Here is a 21663-nt window from a genome sequence, read left to right as displayed (position 1 = left end):
TATGATTTTACTTTCAAATGTGACATCTAATGTCAGAACCGTGTTTGTTTACATTTTGAATTGCATTTACAGAAAGGTCTGAGTGGTTTTTACTGTTTTAATTAAACTTTTGGGGTATTGGGAGTGAGGGAAACTTAGTTTAAGCAAAGACTGTTTAAACGTGTTTAGGAGACCCTAAGTTGAGGGTTTTGAGATCTGATGTGCTTTACTCGGCATTTGCGGGATAAACTTTAAGTAATAATGGAGATATGTTTATTTGCGTAGATTTTCAGGTAGGGGCTTAACAATTCAATATTTTTTATCAGTTGAATAAGCTTACTCATGCTAGTAAATGGTAATACTTAGCTTTAGTACTGCAGACACATTTTTAGATCAAACTATAGATGTCAGCTTCGCACATAAATCTAATAGAATAAAGTTGTTTGGAGCTAGTATTCGACGGTTTTGGCATAACAGACAGCTACGTGGCAAGTTGTTTGTCCACAAGTAAACCGTTTAATGACCACAGGAACGTACAATAGGATCACAAGTCATAAAAAATTTCAAAAACGCTGATATTTACGTCAAACTTTGACACTTCGAGACGTATAAATAACGATCGGGTAAGATAATCGGTGATCGGAATAGCTCGGTATCAAGAAAATCGAAAGACAGCCGATAACATAGCGCACTATTGCCAACATATTTTAAGGTACAAGGTACGTAATTTAAATTTCCATATAATGCTATAATGTTTATTAAATCTTAATCAAATCAGTCGAAAAGTGCATCCTCTTATAGAAGGAAAAAAAAAACTTTTAGCCGGATTCGTTGATGTCCACGTTGTACAGCACGTATTCAACCAAATCTTTTATAGCTTTTTTGTCCATGCTCTTCACAATTTTAAGTGCTTTTTGTTTGGAGACTCTTTTACTAATAAAAAGTCGACTCAACTGCTCCAAATCCGGCTCAAACTTCTTACAAACCAAATCCGTCAGAGGTATATCGTAGTACACAACAACCTGTAATATTTGGTAACTAAAAACTAGTACTATTAATGCTTTGAAATAACTACCGTATTCTTGAAAGTAACATAAACCATAGCAGTTACTGGACCTTTAGCGTTGTCCAAAGTGTACCAACCACTGTGAAAAGCCCTAACTGGTTCTTCCAAGTGAAACCTAACTGAGTTCTTTTTTTGATCCAGAATGTATGTTTGACCATCCCAGCAACATGCTACGATTTCATCGCAACCATCACCAGTTATATCAAGTTTGGTTAGAGCAAAAACTTGATGATCCACTGCTATAGCCCTGCAATAAGTTTTTGCAGGTTTCCATCACGTTGGCCTTTGGTTTGGACGATACTAACCATAAAATGACCTCGTCTTTAACCAACATTATTGTTCCGTCTAAAGTGGCAACAGCGTATGGCCTACTTTGGCCTGATGATGGAGATTCATTTGCAGGAGAATTTATGTCCCCGAGGATTTCGCTGGAAATATTTGGGTTTCTCATCCTAGATTTACCAAGAAACTGATAGTCGATTGGCTCCGGTAAAACTTCTGTGGCGAATTCAATGCCATGTCTAATAACATACGTTTATTAACTGTATTTTTGTACAATCAGCAAATGAACATAATAATCGTACTCGTCGATTTTTGGAATACCGTCACTGTGACATCTAATCCGCATAAAAGTACCACCAGGCTGGGCAATCATAATAGCCGGTTTTCCATCGGAAGCATGGTGCAAAGTGATGCAACCTATCTCATTTACGCATGCCCATACGCTTATGGTTTCTAATTCACCTACAACCATTTAGATTGCAAATATTTACATGATAATTTAAATAATAAAACCCACCACATTGGGGGTCCTCTAAAGGAGACCTTAGCTCAGATAGGTTAGCAGTGTCTCCACTGCTGAACCTATATGATCTGACCACATTGTCGAAACCCACCACCATTTCGATATGCTCATCACTATCCACATCATCCAGAATCATTGACTGTAATGTTAAAATTATTTATAATAGATTATCATGTGGCAATTATAACTAACTTTCCAATCATCATCAATTATTAGTACAAAAGTACAAATAAAGAGAAAAAATATCTTTATTATAGTAATAGAGAGTTTTATGATAAATATGTATACTATGACAATTGTTACTTGGAAACTAAACAGGGTTTAACAAATTAGCATTGCTATCTCAGAAACTATAGTTGATAGAGCTTTAGTTAAATGGAGGCAAAGTTGCTCCTTTTATTGCTAAATAATTTGGTAAAAAAAAATTCAAAATATTTTCATAACATCCGGAGATATGGGACAAAAACCGAAAAAGACAAATTTCTATTTTATTTTTTACCACTTTATTGAATGAATTTTTTTTTACCAAATTATCTAGCAATAAAATACGCAACTTTGCCTCCATTTAACTAAAGCTCTATCAACTATAATTTCTGAGATAGCAATGCTAATGCATCGAATTTGTAACACCCTGTATATAGAAGAAAAACAAAATTGACAATATTGTTAATAAATTCAATATTGCATTTTTATTGACAAAAAACCCTTCTCAGAGTTCCCAATCAGGTTTAATATTTATTAAGTTGTTGTTTTCTGTGTTTTTTTTTAGATTTTCTGAAGACAGTGGTAGATTTTCTACCGAAACGACAGCGTTTTTAGGTATCAAGAGCCTAAGTCTTGTGTTGGGACGACTAGATTAATGTTATTTTCAACTTAGCTGAAAATAGTGCAAAATTCCATTTTACCAACAAACCTTTTTTGTGTGGTGAGACAGAAGACCCAACTAACAACAAAAAAATTGACAATATTAATAAAAAAAATAAAAAAACACACCTTCACATTTTTATGAATCATTTGCTTATGAACACAGACCAGTGGATTTTTCAGATTATTTTTCACAGGACTTTTCGGTTCGCACAGAGTAGGTTCTCCATCACCACTGCTGTGAGTCTCAGATGTAGTGGCAGGGTTTGATGATGAGGGACCTTGTCCATCAACCTCATCAGTCACTTCCTTAGCCTCAGCATCACACACAGTTAAATCTTCAAAGCTGCTACTAAGACTATCATGCAGTGCTTCATAGATGTAACACCAACCATCAGGACTTATTATAACCAAGCTGTTTTTACCCACATTTCTAATATCTCCTACAGCTACACATGCTACAAAGTTGAGGTCAGAGAGAGTTTGTAACCTTTCTGACCCCTGTAATTTAAATTATGGTTATATTATGTTATGATTGACTAAAAAGTTTAAGTACCTTAAAAATTGCTACTTCACCTTTATCATTGCCTATAATCAGCTCATTGTGGCCATCATTGTCTACATCACCTAAAGTTATGGCACCTCTAGCTACATTACCACTAAACTCAAATTCCACTTTGTGGACTAAACTTATGGCTCTCATTTTAAAGTTTTCTGTTTAAAGGATGTCTGGAGGTAGGTAAAAAATTATCTATCACTTGCCACCGCGACGGGGGCCACACTATACAAGAAGCTTTTGCAGTTAACAATCCTAAAGACACTGGGCCAAAATTATTTGAGTCCATAGAATGCCCAGTGTGATCACCTTCAATCCAGAAATGCCCTTCTGGTATTTGCACTATATGTTCGCGATATCCCAACGTTTTGATCACGTCTCCTGTATAAAACAGTAGATTTAGTCTTAACTTTAACTGAGTGAGAGTTCTCATTTACCTTGCACTCCAACAACTCGCTTAATGATTTTCTGACTGGGATCCTTAGGCGATATCAGTGACACAATATCCCCGCGCTTTACTTCATACGATTTTACTGCTAAACGATTCAAAAACACATAATCTGTAGTATTTCTATCAGGATTTAATGCTGGTTGCATTGATATACCATCCACTCTAGCTACGTAACCTACCGAGTCCACTATAGTAACGCCAATAGGAATTCCAAAAAATATACTTTTAATCAGATTTGGAATTTTCATTTGAATTTGCTTGCTTACAAAAAGAGAAAAAAAAAACAAAGTAATGTACAAAAAAATAAGAGAAATTGACCAACCACAATACCACAAATTTCAATATTCTCAATAATCTCAATTGACCATTTTTGACAAAAAAAACAACTGTCAAACTAGTTAACTCATTTTTATTTGCGTTCTTTTTTAACTATATGTACTAGAAAGGGAAAATAATTATCAAATGTTCCTGTCAATAGAAATGGAATTGAAAATTCTATCGACTTATACTTATTACTATATAGTTTTCTTCGTCTGTCCGTCGGCGCGTTATGGGACGTTCTCACTATAAAAGGAGAAACACATTACTCAATTGATAAATGACATTTGTCTAACCTAACCTAACCTATAAACATCAAAACAAATCAGCTGTTTTTTTATGTTTTTTATTTACACTTTGCATTTAAAGAAAAGTGGTTGATTGTACCTTTTAGTATCATTTTTATTTAGTCTTATTATTTACCTTTGAACTAAAAATGTCCAAGGATGTTTCCAAAAGTAATTTTGTTACAATCCTGAGTAATATGAAAGAAAAGTATGAAATAATCGACAGCAAATGGACAGAGAACAAGCAATACAACATAAAATTTCGGACACATATCACTGTGGATGAGTTAGATTACAATACAAGTTGCGATCAGTGGGTGGAACAATTTTCTTTTGTTACGGAAACAGTTTGGGTGCATAAAATATCAAATACTGGTCCTAAAGTGAGGTTTCGAAAGCAGTATCAGTGTTGGAGTTACCCCAATCAAGCGGTAAACACTAGCAAGTTGTTTGACCCTTGTAAGTGCCGCGCCATATTGGATGTTAAAATACTTGGAAATCTGACTCCAGGAAGGAGGAAAATCAGTAGATATGAAAAGCTTGGTTTGAATAGTTTAATTAAGGTTTGTATTGTCAGCTTTATAATCTTTATACTAATTAGTAAAGTGGCAATTTTCAGCTAAGCTTTCTTCATTTACACTCAGTTGATTCAACCAAAGACTATGCATTTTTTGTGCAATGGTGTAAACCACTTGTGGAACCACCTAAACCTACAGCACTACCAACAGAAAAGCTGTCTCAACTAATAGCTAAAGTAGTAAAAACAGCTCCTTTTACCGCCCAGAAAGCCGCGCAACGGGTTAAGGAAGCTGTGCTAAAACACCAGGAAGCTTTACCACATACAGAGAATCCACCTGCAAGTCAAGATATGAGGAAAGACATGTTTTACATCCACCAGGTGGTGTTTGACTCTGCTACTCAGACATTAAAACAAATCACATCTGTGTCTAACTGTACGGTAAATCACAGTGATGATGATCATCCTCAGGTCATAGAAATGCAGGTAACAGGTGATGTTAATGCTACTGGACATATGGTGCAACAATTTTCTTCATCATTACTGTTGTAAGATTCAAAAAGTGAATAAAATGGTATATAAATGTAGAAGAAAGTATGTATGTGCACCCGATGACGTAACCGCCACGGAAAAAAAATGAACCATAGGTAGTTGTTGCATTATAAAACATTGATCAACACTAGTTTTCTAAATTATTCTAAACATTTCATTTTTTATTGTTTAAGAGTATTTAAAAGGTGCCAAAGGTGGTAAGAAAATCTCATGTTAATGAAACTGGAAGTTATTCATGCAAATACTAGTAATTGTTAAAAATTTAACTAGTAAACAGGTCGGTGTGTATGGGTGGGAAGAAAATAGTATCATCACTAAGTTTAAGAAAAGTGAAATTTATAAACTATATTCAAGTCAAAATCAATGAAATTATGATATGATAAATAACAAAAAGCAGGGGTTTGGTAAAGCTTTGCTGATTTTTTCATAAGGGGGCTGATCTTTAACACTTTGGGCTTTGTGTGCATAACACTGTCAACTGTGAATTAATGCATAATAAAGTCTAAAATTATTGAGAAATACCTACTCTTACTATAACCAGTCAAGCGCGTCGTCGATTGTGGGTGTTTTATGTGTTATAAACCGACTAAATCTCTCGCCAAAGTTTTTGATAAGTTTAACAGTCCGATATATTCCAGTAAGGCTGCGATATGACACAACATACAACCAGATATCTGCTTGGGCTCCGTGGGATATATTCTATTGAAGAGAACTTGCGGTATTGTTGCGTAAACGTTTATGTGTGAAATTAGTCTGCATTTTCTTGGCACGGATCGTTACACACGGAAATAAATCTCCACTATGACTGTTTTTTTGTGGTGTATAAAGCCCATTCAAAGCTGCAATTTTGATTAACTGTACGGTTTAATTTTTATATGTTTGCAGTTAAAAAAATTGTAATTACAGTTCCAAAATACTTAAAAGCATCAATTTGTAATTTGAAAATGGATGTTTTGAGTTTTCATCAATACATAATAAAATCTTTTTTGCCTAAAATGTGATAATAAATTACAAATACTTCTCTGCAAAGCAGTTTGACAGTGAGAAAAAGTAAATTTCTACATGATTCACCGGGTATAAATGACGATCGTGACTAAAAGTGCCCAGTTATTACTCAAACGTCAGGGGGTCAAGCAGAGGTTACCTTGCAACTAAATCGTTATCCAAACAAATACCGTAATTGGTGAATTGTCCAGGGGCGTGCGTTCATATTTGACATTTTCTACTTGACCGCATTACGACAGATTGGTTCGGGGTGGGCAAAAGCGATGCAAATAACCGCAAAAAAAACTCGTGGTTCTTTAAAATGGCGCGAGGCGTAAAACGTGGATCGAAAATGAAAGAGTTTATTTTTAGGTCACGTACACCCGGTGGAACTAATATTTGGTCCCGAACTTCCTTACCATTACGTTAATATTGCCTGTTGAGATAACTGAAATTTTAGAGAAAAATGGGTGTGACGGTGTTGTTTTTTCCGCACTAAAAATAGGTGAAATGCCAGTCTAGAGTTTTTTACCGTGGTAATTGCTGGTCATTCGTTCAACTTATATTACAATAATTTGTGATTTACCCGAATCATAATAAGTATGTGATGTAACCTGGCAGTGCAATAAATACTCCTTTGGATAGTAAGAGCCTTCCTTTTGCCCCAACAGTGTTGCCGGGGACAAAACATTATTGTAGTTCCTATTTCCTGTTGAGGAACTGAAACATGTTTTCCACAACATGCAGTAAAAAATGCCTGGCGCTTTTCATTTTATTTGATAATTAGGACAATTATTTGTAGGACTAATTAGAGTTTCAAATCTGTGGAAGAGTGAAATCTATTTTTTGAAATAAATTGAAACTGTAATTTATATAGAAAGATTGCAAAACCTTTATTTCTTCTTACATACGATATTGTTTTTTATATTTATATTGTGTAGTGTGTTTTTTAATATCTTTTTTTTTACCGGAAAACTCATAACCCATTGCTGTACTTTCGATTTTACAGCAGTTCTGGTCTATTTATTTAATTCAAAAATGTACGTCCTGAAGATGACTTCCACATGCGGTCGAAACACGAAATTAACTATTCACTATATGGAATTAAAAGAAGGTAATACAAAATACTGGTTTGTAACTAATAAAAGCATGGGACATTCTATACATTTCCTAATAAATCAAACTTGTTCTTCACAGTGTACACAAAAACCATAAAGCTCGTACAAATTTGATATTCTCAGTTTTGTTTTTATGTCGGTAGGTAGGTAACAAACAAAAGTATTCTGCTTAAAGATATTACTCAACTAAAAATCACTTTCAAATTTACTGCATTTTAAGCAACAAGTAGGTGAAAGGTTATTACAGTTTTTACACTTTTTTTACTAACTAAAGACAACAATGAGTTTATTAACCAGTTTTTTACTAACAGAGAAATAATCTAATATTTCCTAATGAATGAATGAGTTTGTATACACACGGAACCACAAAGGATGATAAATCAACGTTACGAGATCAGGCATAATAATGTCTAAATTAAAGTTCATTTGTTTTTAATAGAGAACGTTATTCATATAAAGCATACATATGAATAAATAATCATACCCGTGAATATAGACCGAATGTTCAACGTGAAGAACCACCCAAAGTGGTGGGAAACTTTTGCTAGATGTATAAGAGGAAGGTATATAAGAACGCTTAAAGCCTTAATGCTTCTTAGTGTAGTACATATGCGGGTGGTTCTGGGACTCTGAATGATATTTAGTGAAATTTAAAGTCGTACGTAGTGGATGTGCTTATTCTTTGTAAAGTTTTCCCTTGGAACATGGATGTTTTGAAGAAATCGAGACAGGTGAGCGAGAAATACCTAAAGATTTACGGTTGGAAGCTTGACCAGGAAATGCATTTCACATTGCCATAAAACGGCATGATGGTACAAACGCGCTTCCTTGAATCGCTTAAATGCTAATTTCCTTCTAATGACCACTGAAGATGCCTTCTTAAAGTGATGATGGTCAGGGAAAGTGTTTTTTCTTTGCATTGAATGTTGTTTACTAAGTTTCCTTGTGTATTACTTAACTCTTCTAAACCCATTTGTAAAATCAATATCTAAACTCTCTGATCTAATATTGCACTGCCATTGTTTATATGAACTAAACTTTTTCTCATAACGCTTGCCCTAATTACTTAAGCAATAAACAAACAATGGAACCTCACTAAGTTGCCAAATTGTTGCGTTTTTTAGATTGTCCTCTAATAGTTGTCAACAAATTAGGCGTACGTAGTAAGAAATTAATCCTATCTAGAAAAAACAATGGACTAAAAGGAAGTTTCAACAATGGGCGGTCGACTTTGGTTTTTATATTACTAGGTAGTTATAATAGTAACGATTTGTTATTGTGCAATTTGTAAACATTGTAGTGATTTTATAGTTCTATAAAGAATTTTTTGATAAGAAAGTTAATTGGTATATGTATTATAGATATGTAAGTACACTTACGCAAGAATTAATTAGGACCACTATTGACAGTAGAATTTTGAAAATAACAGAATTAAAAATGTTGGAAAAATTGAGTTTTTAAAAATGTGAATGAAAGAAAAAATATGAATTTCAATTTGGACCAACGGTGGATAATTTTCAAAATTGACTAACCAGCTTATTTCAGTGGAAAATAATACATGAACTGTTAATCGAGAAAATACTTTATATAAACATGTTTGTTTAATTGCTTTATTTTTGAGATACGAGAGTGTCTTAAAAGTGTAATAAAACTTTGTGTTAGCTACTACTACTACTTATGTGCAATACATTTTCTGAACAGCAAGACCATCATAAATGCAAATTTACAAAATACTTCAAGGATAGGAATAAATTGTTTAACAATGGGTATTGCTTTGCAATATACTTTCATTGATAGAACATATTACCGTTGGTCTTGTTTATTTTAATCTGGAACGATACAGTCGGCCGAATTGATTTGCATTAATTAATACTAATTTGAGCAACTTAAGTCGGGATGCTACTTTTGTGTAATTGGCCAATTAAACTATTTTCTCACTATTAACTTTGCCGTTTCCATTTTTTTAACAAGATCTTACGACACCCCTTGGGTAATATGCATAATAAAATGCGTGTGCATGCATAACTGAACAATGGCGAAAATTCCAGTTGTGATGATATCGAATGTTATTTCTTAATTAGATGGTGTCATTATAAAACCAGCTTTTAAATCAGGCAACACTGTGTTGGGTTTTACTTTCCACCCTAATCAAAAAGAAAACTAAGGCAGTTTGTGGGTTTTTCTTTTTTTTGCGTAATACCCAGTTGGCTACGGCTGTTATTAATAATTGTATAACAACAATCAAAGTGAAAACCTCCATTATATCCACCCGTATACATGTTCGTTACACATTTAATACGCATTTCATAGTCAGTGGTTTGAATAACCAACGGTATCAAAGTTAAATCGTAAGAAAAACGACTTAATTGATCATTTTTTCGAAATCACCAATGCCGTAATGATTTTTTAATTGACGCCACTTCAGTGATTTTTTTTATTAAGTCACATTATTATAATGTATGTGGCGTTGAAAGTTTGCAGAAATTAGTGCAAGGTCGTAACGTACTAATAATCAAATAATAAAGTAATGAAATTGTAATAATTGAAAGAATGTGAAGGATGTTTAGGTTCGAGTGTTTTTAGCCACTCTGATGATTTTTGTTTATTTGGGAAATTGGAATTTTTTTTGTACTTATAGAATATTGAAATGACAGTGAAAATTCTTCTTAAGTTTGTATTTAGGAACCAAAACAATGTGGAGATACCGTTCAGAATGAAAGTTCTTTGAAGATAAATGAATATTTCTGAAAAATTTTCTTCATATTGATAAGTTTAAGAAGAAACTCTTGTTTATCATGAATTCCAGCCTCAATTTGTTTTTTTTTTTTTTATATGAACGAATTCTACAATATATTACTATATTACTATATTCTACAACCAAATATTTCGTAAAGTTTCACTTTAAACATAAGCAGTAAGGCATCAGTCATGGCATTGGAGCTTGAAATCGTGACCCATTTCAATGATGACTTCAACCGAAGAAATAACAGGCAATTTTTCTGTTCGATAGACTAATAATAAGTAGGTTTCCCATTTACAATTGTGTACTGACCGACACAGTATTACGCAGTTGTATATATCCTTTTCCGTCATTCCGTTATTCGTTGCGCTTGCAAATAAAAGTCAAGGATCTCACGAGAATCCTTTAAACTTCATTCATTTCACGGAATTAGTACTAAACAAGGTAATTGAGAAACAAAAAATCACTTTCAGACACTCATTCAAGTGATTGTACTATCCCTATTCCTGGATTTGTCTTGTGGTGTAGAGGAGTACCAAAGAGAAATTTTTCTGGCACCTCGGAACTTCAATCCACATCCTTATGAGCATCAGTTGACCAAAATACAGGTTGGTATTATTGAAATTTCTGGCGGTTCTGAACCTAATAATGTTTTAAGCAGGATCCAGGTCCGGTAGTTTTCCCTGCCGAAAGTCAGGATGACCCTATAATCACAAACCGGTATAATATTATCACAGTGAATAAGGCTGGGAGGAAATATCCGATCGACGTCACTCCTTACGCCAAAGTCGCACAAAAGATTAAGAATTTCATAAATAGGAAGTATATTATTAATAAGGTAAGTTTTGATAATTTAGTTTGTAACTTAGTAATATGAATAAAATTAAAGTCAAGTGTCACCAATTCGCCAAGTATGAAATGCCGAGAAACGAAACCTTTTAAAACTACGTGATAACAGTTTAGAAAATCTCCTTGAGTGTACGTCCGGTTGTTTATTTGGCCGTGTTGCGACCGTAAACGAGAATTTCCCGAATAGCCGCATACGCGCAACATATTCTTTTCATTAGCCACATCCGGAGCAAGTTTTCCAATTTATCCAACGGGAAAGAGGGAGTTTTAATCTTGCCGGAGTAAATTTATATTTATGAAAGAGCCCTCGTGATACGAAAGTTGGCCTCGTACGTAGTTTCGGTTCCCCAAGAGCCAGTAAACCAGAAAATTTGTCAGGAATGAGGTTCGGTTAAACAAAGTTAATTTTAGGAAAATTGCACGTTATGAATATTCATGCAAAATTTAAAGATACCCACCACACGCAGAGACATTTTATATTTTATAGGTAGAATACGTTTCTGATTTTAGTTGTTTTTATTTTATTGTAATATTCTGATTCATTCTTTGAATTTTATGAATATGAATGCTAGTTTTTTCTTTTACTAGAATATTCTTTGGATAAATCAAATATTTAGCAGTGTGTAGTCTACCATTCCACGTTGGAAATTCAGTTAGATGCACTTTTCACAAAAGCCGAGCAAACTAAAAAAAATAGGTCAAACCATTCCCTAACTTATTTACGGCATTGCGGAATGACCAGTGCATGCCCCCGAAAATAAAACGAAACACATTTTAACGCGGCAAATTGGCTTGTTTTCCTAAAATAAGGGCGTTGCCAGGCCCTGGGCCCGTGTCTATTTTATCACATTTTGATTTTTCCGAGGGGCGAAATTCGCGGAATTTCGACTGGCAATTAGCACTGCTTCGCAAATAATTGAAAAATATACAACGCGGACAGTCGTACAAGCGTTTTTTTTGTTGTAGAGAGGGGACATTTATTTCGTCCTGGACGTGTAAATTCATTATGTTGGTTGGATTTCAGAGGGTAGCCGTATTGTGTTTCATCCCTGGACAGTGTGGATGCTTTGAAATCTGATGTTGTTGCATTGAAAATAGTTGTTGTTGTTAAACGAAGATTGAATGAGACAAAAGCGTTAAACTTTCTCATTTGCCACTTTATACAAGGGTGGCTTTTAGGGCATGTTTGTCTAGGACGGCCAATTATGAAACTTTATAATAGAGTGGAATTCCGGCCGCTATCAGCAAAACCTGTCCACTGTCCATTCGGCTTTAATATGTTCGGGGATTATAGGACCGGTCTAGGATAGTGTCACCTCGTGGTTTGAAGGGTTGTTAACTCATTAAGGTCCATTTATAATCTGAAAGGGCTTGAATTCAATCTGCGTTTGTCTTTTAAATCCTACACCAAAGTTCCTTCACCAGATTGCACAGAAGTTTGTACAATTTAATTTGGTATTTGTACCAAAATAGTATTTTTCCTATTCAGTGTGCAAAGTTATGTTTTCCCACACGCGAAAGCAGTTAGACATAGCTTCAAGTGCGGGAAAACTACTTTGCACACGTGTTAGGAACAATATTTTTTCTACGAATGAAATATCTATACATTTTGTTTTTAATTTTTATTGATATTAAAAACAACAACTTATAACTATTTATTGTTATTAACAACATTAATGTTAAATGTACAGTTGGTCGCGTTTTTTAAATTGATCGCAGATTGAGCAACTGAAGGTAAAATACTGGTACTTGGAACTGCTTCACTTTCTTTAGGATTGAAGGTCAGAATTTTGTTACTTAATCCTTTTTTATAACTTGTGGATTCATCAATGTATTCTTCAGCTACCGTAGTCGATTTCCAACCCCCCAAGCGTTTTATGTCAGTGATTCCTTCTCCAGAATTGGGCCAGGAACGTTGCCGATGATCGACGATAACTGTGCCCTGTGTAGAGTTCTGGATTTGGCAACTTCAAAAAAATAGCTATTTCAGAAGGCATTTTTCCAAAACTGTTTACTCCAACACTTTGCGAAAAAACATTTACCCTTTCTGTAAACTAGGAAAAAACGATTGTTTGATTTTTTTGGACGTAGGCCGATGTATCTTCTGTACAGTTGCAGGTAGGTTCCGTTATGAACTTCTTCTGATATTATAAAGTTTCTTGCTGTATGATTTTTGGAATCCCTAATTTTAACAATTATGAGGTTCCTTTGTCTTCAATATCTGTAGTGGTAAATTGGCTAGCTCTTCCCTTCGACATGCACCAGCAAGTCCGAATATAGTGGCAACTTTAATTAACAGGTAAATTTCATCTGGTGCGGAGTTCATAAAACTGAATATTTCTTCTTTTGTAAAAATTTTCGCCTTTTTAGGTTTAAAACCAACATTCTGCTTTTTCAGAAATGCAGTGAGCTTATAAAATTCACCGATATCGATGTCTCTTTTTATTTTATTACATTTTTGAGCATTGAATACTTTGACCACATTGTGTTAGGTTTGAATTCTTTGCTTAAAGTAACAAAATACGCTAAAAGTACCTCTTCCTTAAGGTTTTTATCCCCTTTTGTTCGCACCATTGGGTAAACAACTCGTACTGTTTCACGTATTTTTCTCGCGATTTGAGAGGCAGCAATTGCAAACTAGCCATGTTGGCGGCTTTTAGAACATCTTCCGGAAGTTCATCTTCAGTGATATCCATTATTAAAATAGTTTTTTTAACTTAAATAAGTAAGAATAAACACTGTTGTAGACTTTAAATTGCATATAAATGCGTTGTTTGACAATGAGCTTTGGTTTCTAAGGAAACAAGCCTCATTTTCAAAGACAGAGACAAGGTGGTTTATTTACCTAAACTGTACGGAAGAATAATGTGAAAAAGTCGTGTTTTTTATATGAAACCCCTGAATATTATTACATTTTTGAATTTTACGCAAAATTCTAAGCAGATTCTATGTATAATAGTCTATATAAAACCACTGTTGCAAGGTATAATCAGCATTTTAAAAAGTGTGCGGGAAAAAATTTTTCCCGCATAGTGTGCGGTAAAGTGCCACTTTGCACACACTTTTACGTATGCAAAGTAGCTTATTTGCAAACATTCGTAGAAAAATTAATTTGTATCAAATTTTGCTTTAATTCTACCGAATAACGTTATGAAGAGAACGGTAAAGTTAGAAACACTGATTTGAAAGTAACTCAGGGATCCACAGGGCTTACAATTACTTTAGACTTTGTAAATATTTTTAGAAAAAAAACGAGATGACTGATATGTATTATCCAGATTGTTCAATAGGAAGTATGTAATAAATATTCCAACGAATTCTGCGCATGGTTTTGTCAAAATCAGACTTATTGCTAGCGTGCGGTTCTTTAACGTTCTACTATACTATACGAGGACGTGTGCATACGTCAGGCATTTATATAAATTGCTTCGGATCCGTCTTAGGTCTCTAGGGCGCTACCGTAAATTTTTATTTTGAGCACGTTGATATTGTCGCAGTTCGGTATGTGACGGAAATGTGTTTTTGCAGGGGCGTAGGGGGTGAGAAGATTTCGTGCAGGTGAATTTTTTAAGTCGCAAACATTCGGGAATACCCTAGATTATTACACCAAAACAGATTTAAAGATGAAAAACATGTTTAACTTGAAAAGAAGATCCATCTGGAATCAATGAGACTTATAGTATACAATAAAATTCACCTTAAAAATCTCATAAACATTCATTATAGAAAATGTAGCACTTTTGGAAAGTAATGGTACCTTTACTAAAGTCGTAAACGGGAAATGTGCCGTCTGCAAAATAACGCAAAGCAGAAAAAGCGTTCCTGGAAAACGTGCCTCCGGTCCGAAGTTGGATTCCTGGTTTGTTACAGGGACGTCATCCTTAATATACCGCTCGTTTGCCGTCCTATTAATCTTTTCAGTATGACGTCATCTACGTGACTATGGTTACGACAACCGATAACTTTATTCTCTTGCTCTTTTCCGGTTTGAGGTCAGTAATGGAATTGATGAGGCTCTAGAACTCTTTAATCATTAGCAGATTTTAATGCCAACATACACTAAATACTATGTTCTCAATTTTTTCACAGAATTGGTTTTTTGTATTCAGGAGAATATCAGTTTCAAACAGCACCTAGGACGAACCCAGATAGATTTCAATATGCATAACCTAGGGCGCAGTGGGAAAGTAAATAAACTATAGTAATTCCAGGTTATGCAAACCGAAAAATGAGGTGCTCGCGGCGCTCCAGATCCCATTTTGCGCCGGCTTTTCCGCTTTTAGCTCCCCGTTTCCGCGAAACTATCAATCACCTTTCCGGTGACGCTAACAACTCTTAATACAGACGTATTTTATTGGTTCGACGTAGGTTTATGAAATTGTTTTGTTCGTATTTCAGCCAAGCCAGATCGACAGCGATGAAATATACACAGCTCTGGCCCGGCAGGGCCCCAAAGTTCTAACTTATCCACCGCAGGGACCTTAAAACCGTCAATTTGGTAAGTTTCCCACTCCTACACGTTCACCTTTTCGAATAAAATCGCTTCGCCATATTTTTATTATCGAATTTTACGCTAGTTTTACGAAGTTGCCGGGTAAAGCGACAGTTGTTAAACCCCCCGGTGCCACTGAAACGACCCCCTTTATCCCCCTGCATAGGTATTATTTCGTAAAGTAAAACGCGACAGGAACCTCCTACCTACAGTATTGGAAAACTACTTCAATTTGCACTCTAAACTGTTCGTATCCAGGCAAACAATGATCATAGAATCGCTTTGCATGCGAACAGGGTATTGTTAAACAAATGTTTTTTTTTCGTAAGGAACCGGCCATTTTGATTTTACCCTCCTTATTTTGTAATACTTTTCAATTATAACATAATTATCGAAAAGTAGTAGTCCATATGCACACAGTGGAGTAGTGAGTGTAAGTGAAAGCAAAACAGAGTCGATCTCCACAAATATATATTTGTGATTTTACACCCATCTTCAGAGGCTTAACTAGATCACTAGTCTGCTGGCTGTCATTCTACAAGGGGGGAGCATTCTACAAGGAGGACAGCTGAACCTAGATGTACTAAGGTGGTTTTTTAATTCTACACGGGGGAAAAAAACCTTGATCAAAAAACCCAGTTCTGGTTCTGAGGTGACAGGTTGCTTGGTTTTTTATTCTCGAAGGGGAAAAAAACTTAATCAAAACCCAGTGTTGATGTCAAAGAGAAGAAGTTAGTTGCTTGGTTTTTTATTCTTGAAGGGGGAAAAAACTTAATCAAAACCCAAGGAAGTTGAATGATGTAAAAGCTGCATGTTTATCTGAAGGAGACCAAATAGACACGAAAGGGACGTCACACAACAAAAACCGCGGTGGACATTCACAAGTTGGACATTGAACAGATTAAAAATAGGGGCGACTTTCCCTTTTTGTCACTGTGGAAGTGTGACCGTGCGGGGCTTCATGGCTTGGGTACGGCCGGACATGGAGATCCGTACGTTTTGACTAAGTTTTTTCCCCCTTCAAGAATAAAAACCAAGCAACCTGTCACCTCAGAACCAGAACTGGGTTTTTTGATCAAGGTTTTTTCCCCCCGTGTAGAATTAAAAAACCACCTTAGTACATCTGGGTTCAGCTGTCCCCCCCTTGTAGAATGACAGCCATCAGACTAGTGATCTAGTTAAGCCTCTGAAGATGGGTGTCTGAATACACCCGAAACATGTTAGGCAGATAACAACTTATTATTAATATATTTGTGGAGATCGACTCTGAGTTTTGCTTTTACTTATAACATAATTAGCTGAATTTGTGCTTCTAGAAAGCCTGTCAGGTTAAATATGAGAATGTTATAAATGTCAAAGTTCTAAAGAGAAAACTGTATTATTGAGAAAAGTTTGTAGAGCTCGAATCAGATGAGAAAAGGCCACCGCATCATCAATGACGCAGTTTTTAAAACTATTTCTTTCTCCTTCTACAGTTGCCGTCGCATTAGATATAATCAGAGGCGTCCTATTAAAATATTCCCGAAAATATATTGTTAAGCGGTCAAAAAGCCACTTGGCAACGTAGTACGGTTTTTACTTGGACACAATTAAAACAGATGCGGCAGCGGCCAGGGACATTTGGACCTTTTTATATGCTTTTACTAGCCGGCACTCTAAACGGTGTTGCCAAGTTTAAAAAAATGTAGTGGCGGACAGGGAGACTTAGGGGGTTAGGTTAGGTTCCGTTTTAGTCTGGTGTTTTGGTTGTATTGTTGATGGTCGCAGTTGAAGTTCACATAGTGTTATGAATAAAAAACGTTATTTTGTCAAAATGTCTTTCAAAAAGGTTGGAAAGAAAGGTGTTATCATATACAGCCAAGGCCGTGAAATCGTCAGTAACGTCTTACAATTTATGAAGAAAGAAGCAGAAGGAGTTTCCATTCCTTTGAAAAACTTGTTGTCTTTTATTTTCTTTATTAAAAACGACGAAAATGTTTCATTTTACTGATAAAATAATAGCACGCCACTGACTGGCTGCAACAACTTGGAAAGTAACGAGAGCAGCAATATTTAAAGCGAGACGTACAGAGATCGTGACATCATCGTTTGATGACGCCTGTGGCCTTTTCTTAGCTGATTCGAGCTCTAAATCACATAAGACAATACCTGTTACAGTTTGTAGCAGGTAGGAGAAACCGATTCTGACATGGTTTGATTTAATTTTTTGAGGTAGTAGGTGACATAAGTTTAAAACAACTTTACGAACCTGACGTTTTAGTGTCTGTAATTTCATAAAGTCACTTTTGTTACTATAGCAATTTGGAATAATTATCTCATTTTCTTTATTACAATAATTGCAACTTTTCAAAATGTTTAACATCACCCTGTATATTCTTTGCAAGATGAAATCCTGTAGAAAAGCAATTTAAGCCAACGTTGTCCGTTCAATAACTCGCGCTGCAAGTTTTAGAACCACCGGCTTCGTTTCATTTACTATGCAAATTGCTGGCATTCTTGGCAACGCCGCATTCCGTACGAGTCATTTGTCTATTTTCCTCTTTACTTATTAATATTTACCAGAGAAAATACAAAATCTGGCGAAAGTTGAAGCCAAAAATGAAGATTGGCTCTACTCCGTAATATGTGAGGTAAAATTGAGCCTCACCTTCTGTATCGTATGCAAATAAAGTGCTTTTAATATAACATTAAATTTTGAATGGTAAACAAATCAATTCTGGCAACATATTTCAGCATTTTGATTTTGGATTTTCAGTAGTAAACCAATTAGTTTAAATTAGTAATACATGATACATACAAATTGTTTTATATAGCTTGTTGTTTGTTGTACTATTTAACCATTTTGCAAACTAAGTACATTTCAAATTTGTTGTAATTGTAATTAATTTCTATTTGTTACTTTCCTAAAATAAAAATTATTACATTTTCAGTTTTAAAATAAAACGGTTATTTCAACAGGTTAAAATAATCTTAGTATTCTAAACCCGAGACTTACAGTAATTCTTTTCTCTTTCGGAATAATAAATAAAGCGGCGTTCACTTCATGAAAATTAAATTCCTGTAAAGCACTACACAAATATCAGAATAATTCCTCGCCAACTTTGTAGCTAGGAATATTATTATGCGGCAGCACCTAGTGCACCGCGTTCTCGACATTAATCTTTTTTTTTGTGCAGTTTTAATTTTAATTTTCCCGGAGAAACGCAACAAAAATTGCTCTCAAAACACCTAAACTGACTATAAAGAAAATCTTAAACGGATTAAATCGACTTTTCAACTCGTTTTGCACTAGTTAATTTTGTTCATTCTCAGGTTTATATGCAACAGGCTTAGGTACAGTATGTATTCAGAAAGCATAATATATTTTTGTTTGTTTGATTCAAGAAAACCAGTTAACATGCGACCATTATAAATCGATTAGACAAGGACCCATATAAATCGAGAACCGATTCCCTCTTACAACCCCTCAAATATTTAAAGCGAAAACAGAGAGGAAATCCAAACAAGCGACTGAACAAGAATAAAGCCCTGCAAAGGTTTACGGCCAATTTGCATATCAAATGTAACGAGCCGGGCATAGAGGCTCTTTTTGTTTTTGAAACTTTGATGCTCCTCCTTTTTTAGCCCGCGGCCCGGTCTGCAGATGTTGCCCTCCTCTCGTTAGGATCGATTCAATTATTACAGGAAAAACCATTGCTATATTGCTTTTTTTTCTTTTAAAATCGTAGCTTCCCAACAACTACGCTTTTGCTTATAAAGTGCTGGACAAGGCGACCGGGGACGACTTTTCTCATCAGCAGGTTAGAAGTTCCAAGGCAACGAATGGAGAGTACAGGGTGAAACTTCCAGATGGTAGATTGCAGATTGTGTCGTACAAGGCTGACAAAAATGGGTAATAATCACTTAAGTTTAAAAAAGCAGGAATTGATAAAAGATTGCAGATATAAGGCGGATGTACGGTATGAAGTAGACTCAGAAGTTCATCAGTATCAAAGGCCTGAAGCTGAAAGTCCTAAACTAGCCCTATACGTCCCTCAAAAAGTTGAGGTCAATCAAATTCCAGTGACACAATATGTGCCCAGACAAAAAGTGCAATACCAGTATGTGCCTGAAGAAGTCCCGGTAAGTGTTACAACTGAAATTTATTTAGCGTAAAATTACCTCAAAAGTCTTGCATGTCGTTTAGGCTTATAATAATTTTAGGCCCGCTTGACGACTCTAATTCTCCGTCAAGTCGCATTTTCCTCTTCCCCGTGATGTTTTTACGAGCCACATAAATTTGCTTTCTTGATAACAAAGCGAAAACATCGCTTTAGGGCGTTTTAAAGCTCTTCTTACCGTATAATTGGCACTTTCAGGAAGATCAACACCAAAACTCGATTTTCGTTGAACAACATGGACAATCCCAAGTTCCAGTCAATTACGTTCATCAGACCACGCCCAGTCCGGCCTACTATGTTAGCCACGTTCCCCAACCACCAAATGTTCATATTTACACCAGCAACCCTAGAGATCACACACAAGGGGGCTACTTGTCTACTACACCGGTTACTCCAGTGTATGATAGGCAACCAGTGCGGTACACGTCAACACCAGCGACTCCTACAGTACATGCACAGATAGTGCACAATGGAGACCATGGACTGTATCAACCTAGTGTGGTTAGTAGCTATGCCCCACCAGTGGCGCAGCCAACTCCCCCAGGACATAATAATGTAATTTACTGAACCTCATACAAAAATTCAGTTAACAAGTTTCCATTTTAGGTTATCAACACGTTGTCTTCATCGAGTAAGCAGAGCGACGCCTATCGGGAAACTTTGGAAAAAGAAAATGATCTACCCGAAGGGATCTATATAGTGGGGAAACCCAGAAAGTAAATATAGTTTTATCTTGCCTTGAAAGAATATTAATTTATTTTTTGGGGTTATGTAAATATGTTTGTTTTTTTGTAAAAATATATTAAGAATAGGCAGTTGATTTCTTGTCATAATTTATGAGAATATGATGCACACTTTATAAGAATTCAGATAATTATATAATCAAGAACGCTGCAACAAAGGAAGACGAAGAGAAAAGCAGATCTGAGCCAATAATTAACTCGGACTATAACGAATTGCAATTGAGATAATTTGGTCAGCATAACATTAATCCACGGCAAGAAGCCGTCGTGCAACCCGAAATCCCGCTTTGTTATCTTGACTTAGCTAGATCAAAGCGAAATTCCGTATTCAATTCGTACACGAAGCGCTAACTAGGGAGGAATATGTTATACGTTGTAAGCAAAGCCAAATTAAATCTGAATAACAATGAGTTATGTTTTGACGAGGGGAATCCGCTTTAGAATTATTATTTCAGATTTATTCTGGATTTTCTGGCCGAGATCCTTATGGACCTTGAACATGAAGAGAACTTGTAAATTTTCGGTATAAATTTGTCTTTCAGCTTAAAGTGATTCAAGCAGCGATTACTGGAATGAATTTAGCTGGTTAACAGGTATGAAAATATATCTTATTATACAGGCTGTATTTTTGGAATAAGAAAATATGTATAATATTTAGATAGGTTGATCCACTCAGTAATTAGCTAGGTAATTTTAAGAATGCACTTTTCAAAAATAATTGTAACCAAATCTGTCTAGACAGTTACTAGTGCTGTTGAGCAAAATTGATTGTCACTTATTTTAGTAACTGACAATACTTTTTACAAAATCGATAGCAAGACAATCAAAAATTTTGCATCTTATTGTATGCAAATGATTTTTGGCAAAATAGCGATTATAAGGTGCCTAGACCAAGAAAACCGCCCATTGGAAATTTCAATTTATATTCCGTCGTTTCCAGGGCCGGCATATTTACTTAAAAGTTGAATTCCGAAAAGTTTGTTATCCAAATCGATGAAAAAGCGAATTGTATGGCAAATCAGTGTCAGATATAAATCCCAATGTTGACAGTCAACTTAAAAAGTGCACGCCCGTACATTTCTCTCGCAATTTTTACTTGTTCCAGTGTTTGCTCCGAGCCCTTATGTTCGTTATAGAACTTTTTGCTCCCTAATTGAAGTGCTTGGTATAAAACCATAGATC

The 21663-nt window shown here is 35.3% G+C and overlaps 3 protein-coding genes across 3 annotated transcripts; 1 reads left to right on the top strand and 2 right to left on the bottom strand.

Annotated features, from left to right (window-relative positions):
- Window positions 1-720: 720 nt before the first annotated feature.
- On the bottom strand, window positions 721-3417 carry LOC145727188 (KICSTOR complex protein ITFG2-like). Its single transcript, XM_081976666.1, has 7 exons — window positions 3271-3417; window positions 2844-3215; window positions 1845-1989; window positions 1630-1789; window positions 1351-1566; window positions 1055-1292; window positions 721-1001 (listed from the first exon to the last, which is right to left on the bottom strand). The coding sequence occupies exons 1-7, from the start codon at window positions 3415-3417 to the stop codon at window positions 798-800; spliced, it is 1482 nt and encodes a 493-aa protein (XP_081832792.1). The 3' UTR covers window positions 721-797.
- Window position 3418: 1 nt separating this feature from the next.
- Window positions 3419-4111, bottom strand: LOC145727190 (mitochondrial inner membrane protease subunit 2). The gene is made up of 2 exons (XM_081976672.1): window positions 3708-4111; window positions 3419-3651 (listed from the first exon to the last, which is right to left on the bottom strand). Exons 1-2 carry the CDS (start codon window positions 3967-3969, stop codon window positions 3419-3421), a joined length of 495 nt encoding a protein of 164 aa, XP_081832798.1. The 5' UTR covers window positions 3970-4111.
- Window positions 4112-4377: 266 nt separating this feature from the next.
- On the top strand, window positions 4378-20558 carry LOC145725968 (uncharacterized). The gene is made up of 10 exons (XM_081974892.1): window positions 4378-4889; window positions 4946-5329; window positions 10711-10845; window positions 10899-11075; window positions 15485-15558; window positions 16479-16548; window positions 19307-19470; window positions 19520-19700; window positions 19937-20293; window positions 20345-20558. The coding sequence occupies exons 1-10, from the start codon at window positions 4476-4478 to the stop codon at window positions 20456-20458; spliced, it is 2070 nt and encodes a 689-aa protein (XP_081831018.1). The 5' UTR covers window positions 4378-4475; the 3' UTR covers window positions 20459-20558.
- The last annotated feature ends 1105 nt before the right edge of the window (window positions 20559-21663 follow it).

This window comes from Ips typographus, linkage group LG3, assembly GCF_016097725.1.
Source record: "Ips typographus isolate SLU linkage group LG3, UJ_Ityp_2.0, whole genome shotgun sequence".
Taxonomy (NCBI): Eukaryota; Metazoa; Arthropoda; class Insecta; order Coleoptera; family Curculionidae; genus Ips; species Ips typographus.
Note: the sequence above shows the minus strand (reverse complement) of the source record. Positions and strands in the feature narration are given on the sequence as shown.

What these genes read in the sequence shown, in the direction of transcription:
- LOC145727188 (XM_081976666.1), bottom strand. Translation starts at nt 3,417, where the DNA reads ATGAGAGCCATAAGTTTAGTCCACAAAGTGGAATTTGAGTTTAGTGGT. An exon ending in TGATTCATAAAAATGTGAAG is followed by an intron (nt 1,990 to 2,843) that starts GTGTGTTTTTTT and finishes TTAACATTACAG; the next exon opens with TCAATGATTCTGGATGATGT. An exon ending in TTTAGAGGACCCCCAATGTG is followed by an intron (nt 1,790 to 1,844) that starts GTGGGTTTTATT and finishes AAATGGTTGTAG; the next exon opens with GTGAATTAGAAACCATAAGC.
- LOC145727190 (XM_081976672.1), bottom strand. Translation starts at nt 3,969, where the DNA reads ATGAAAATTCCAAATCTGATTAAAAGTATATTTTTTGGAATTCCTATT. An exon ending in GCGAGTTGTTGGAGTGCAAG is followed by an intron (nt 3,652 to 3,707) that starts GTAAATGAGAAC and finishes TGTTTTATACAG; the next exon opens with GAGACGTGATCAAAACGTTG.
- LOC145725968 (XM_081974892.1), top strand. Translation starts at nt 4,476, where the DNA reads ATGTCCAAGGATGTTTCCAAAAGTAATTTTGTTACAATCCTGAGTAAT. An exon ending in ATCAGTTGACCAAAATACAG is followed by an intron (nt 10,846 to 10,898) that starts GTTGGTATTATT and finishes TGTTTTAAGCAG; the next exon opens with GATCCAGGTCCGGTAGTTTT. An exon ending in CTCCCCCAGGACATAATAAT is followed by an intron (nt 20,294 to 20,344) that starts GTAATTTACTGA and finishes TTTCCATTTTAG; the next exon opens with GTTATCAACACGTTGTCTTC.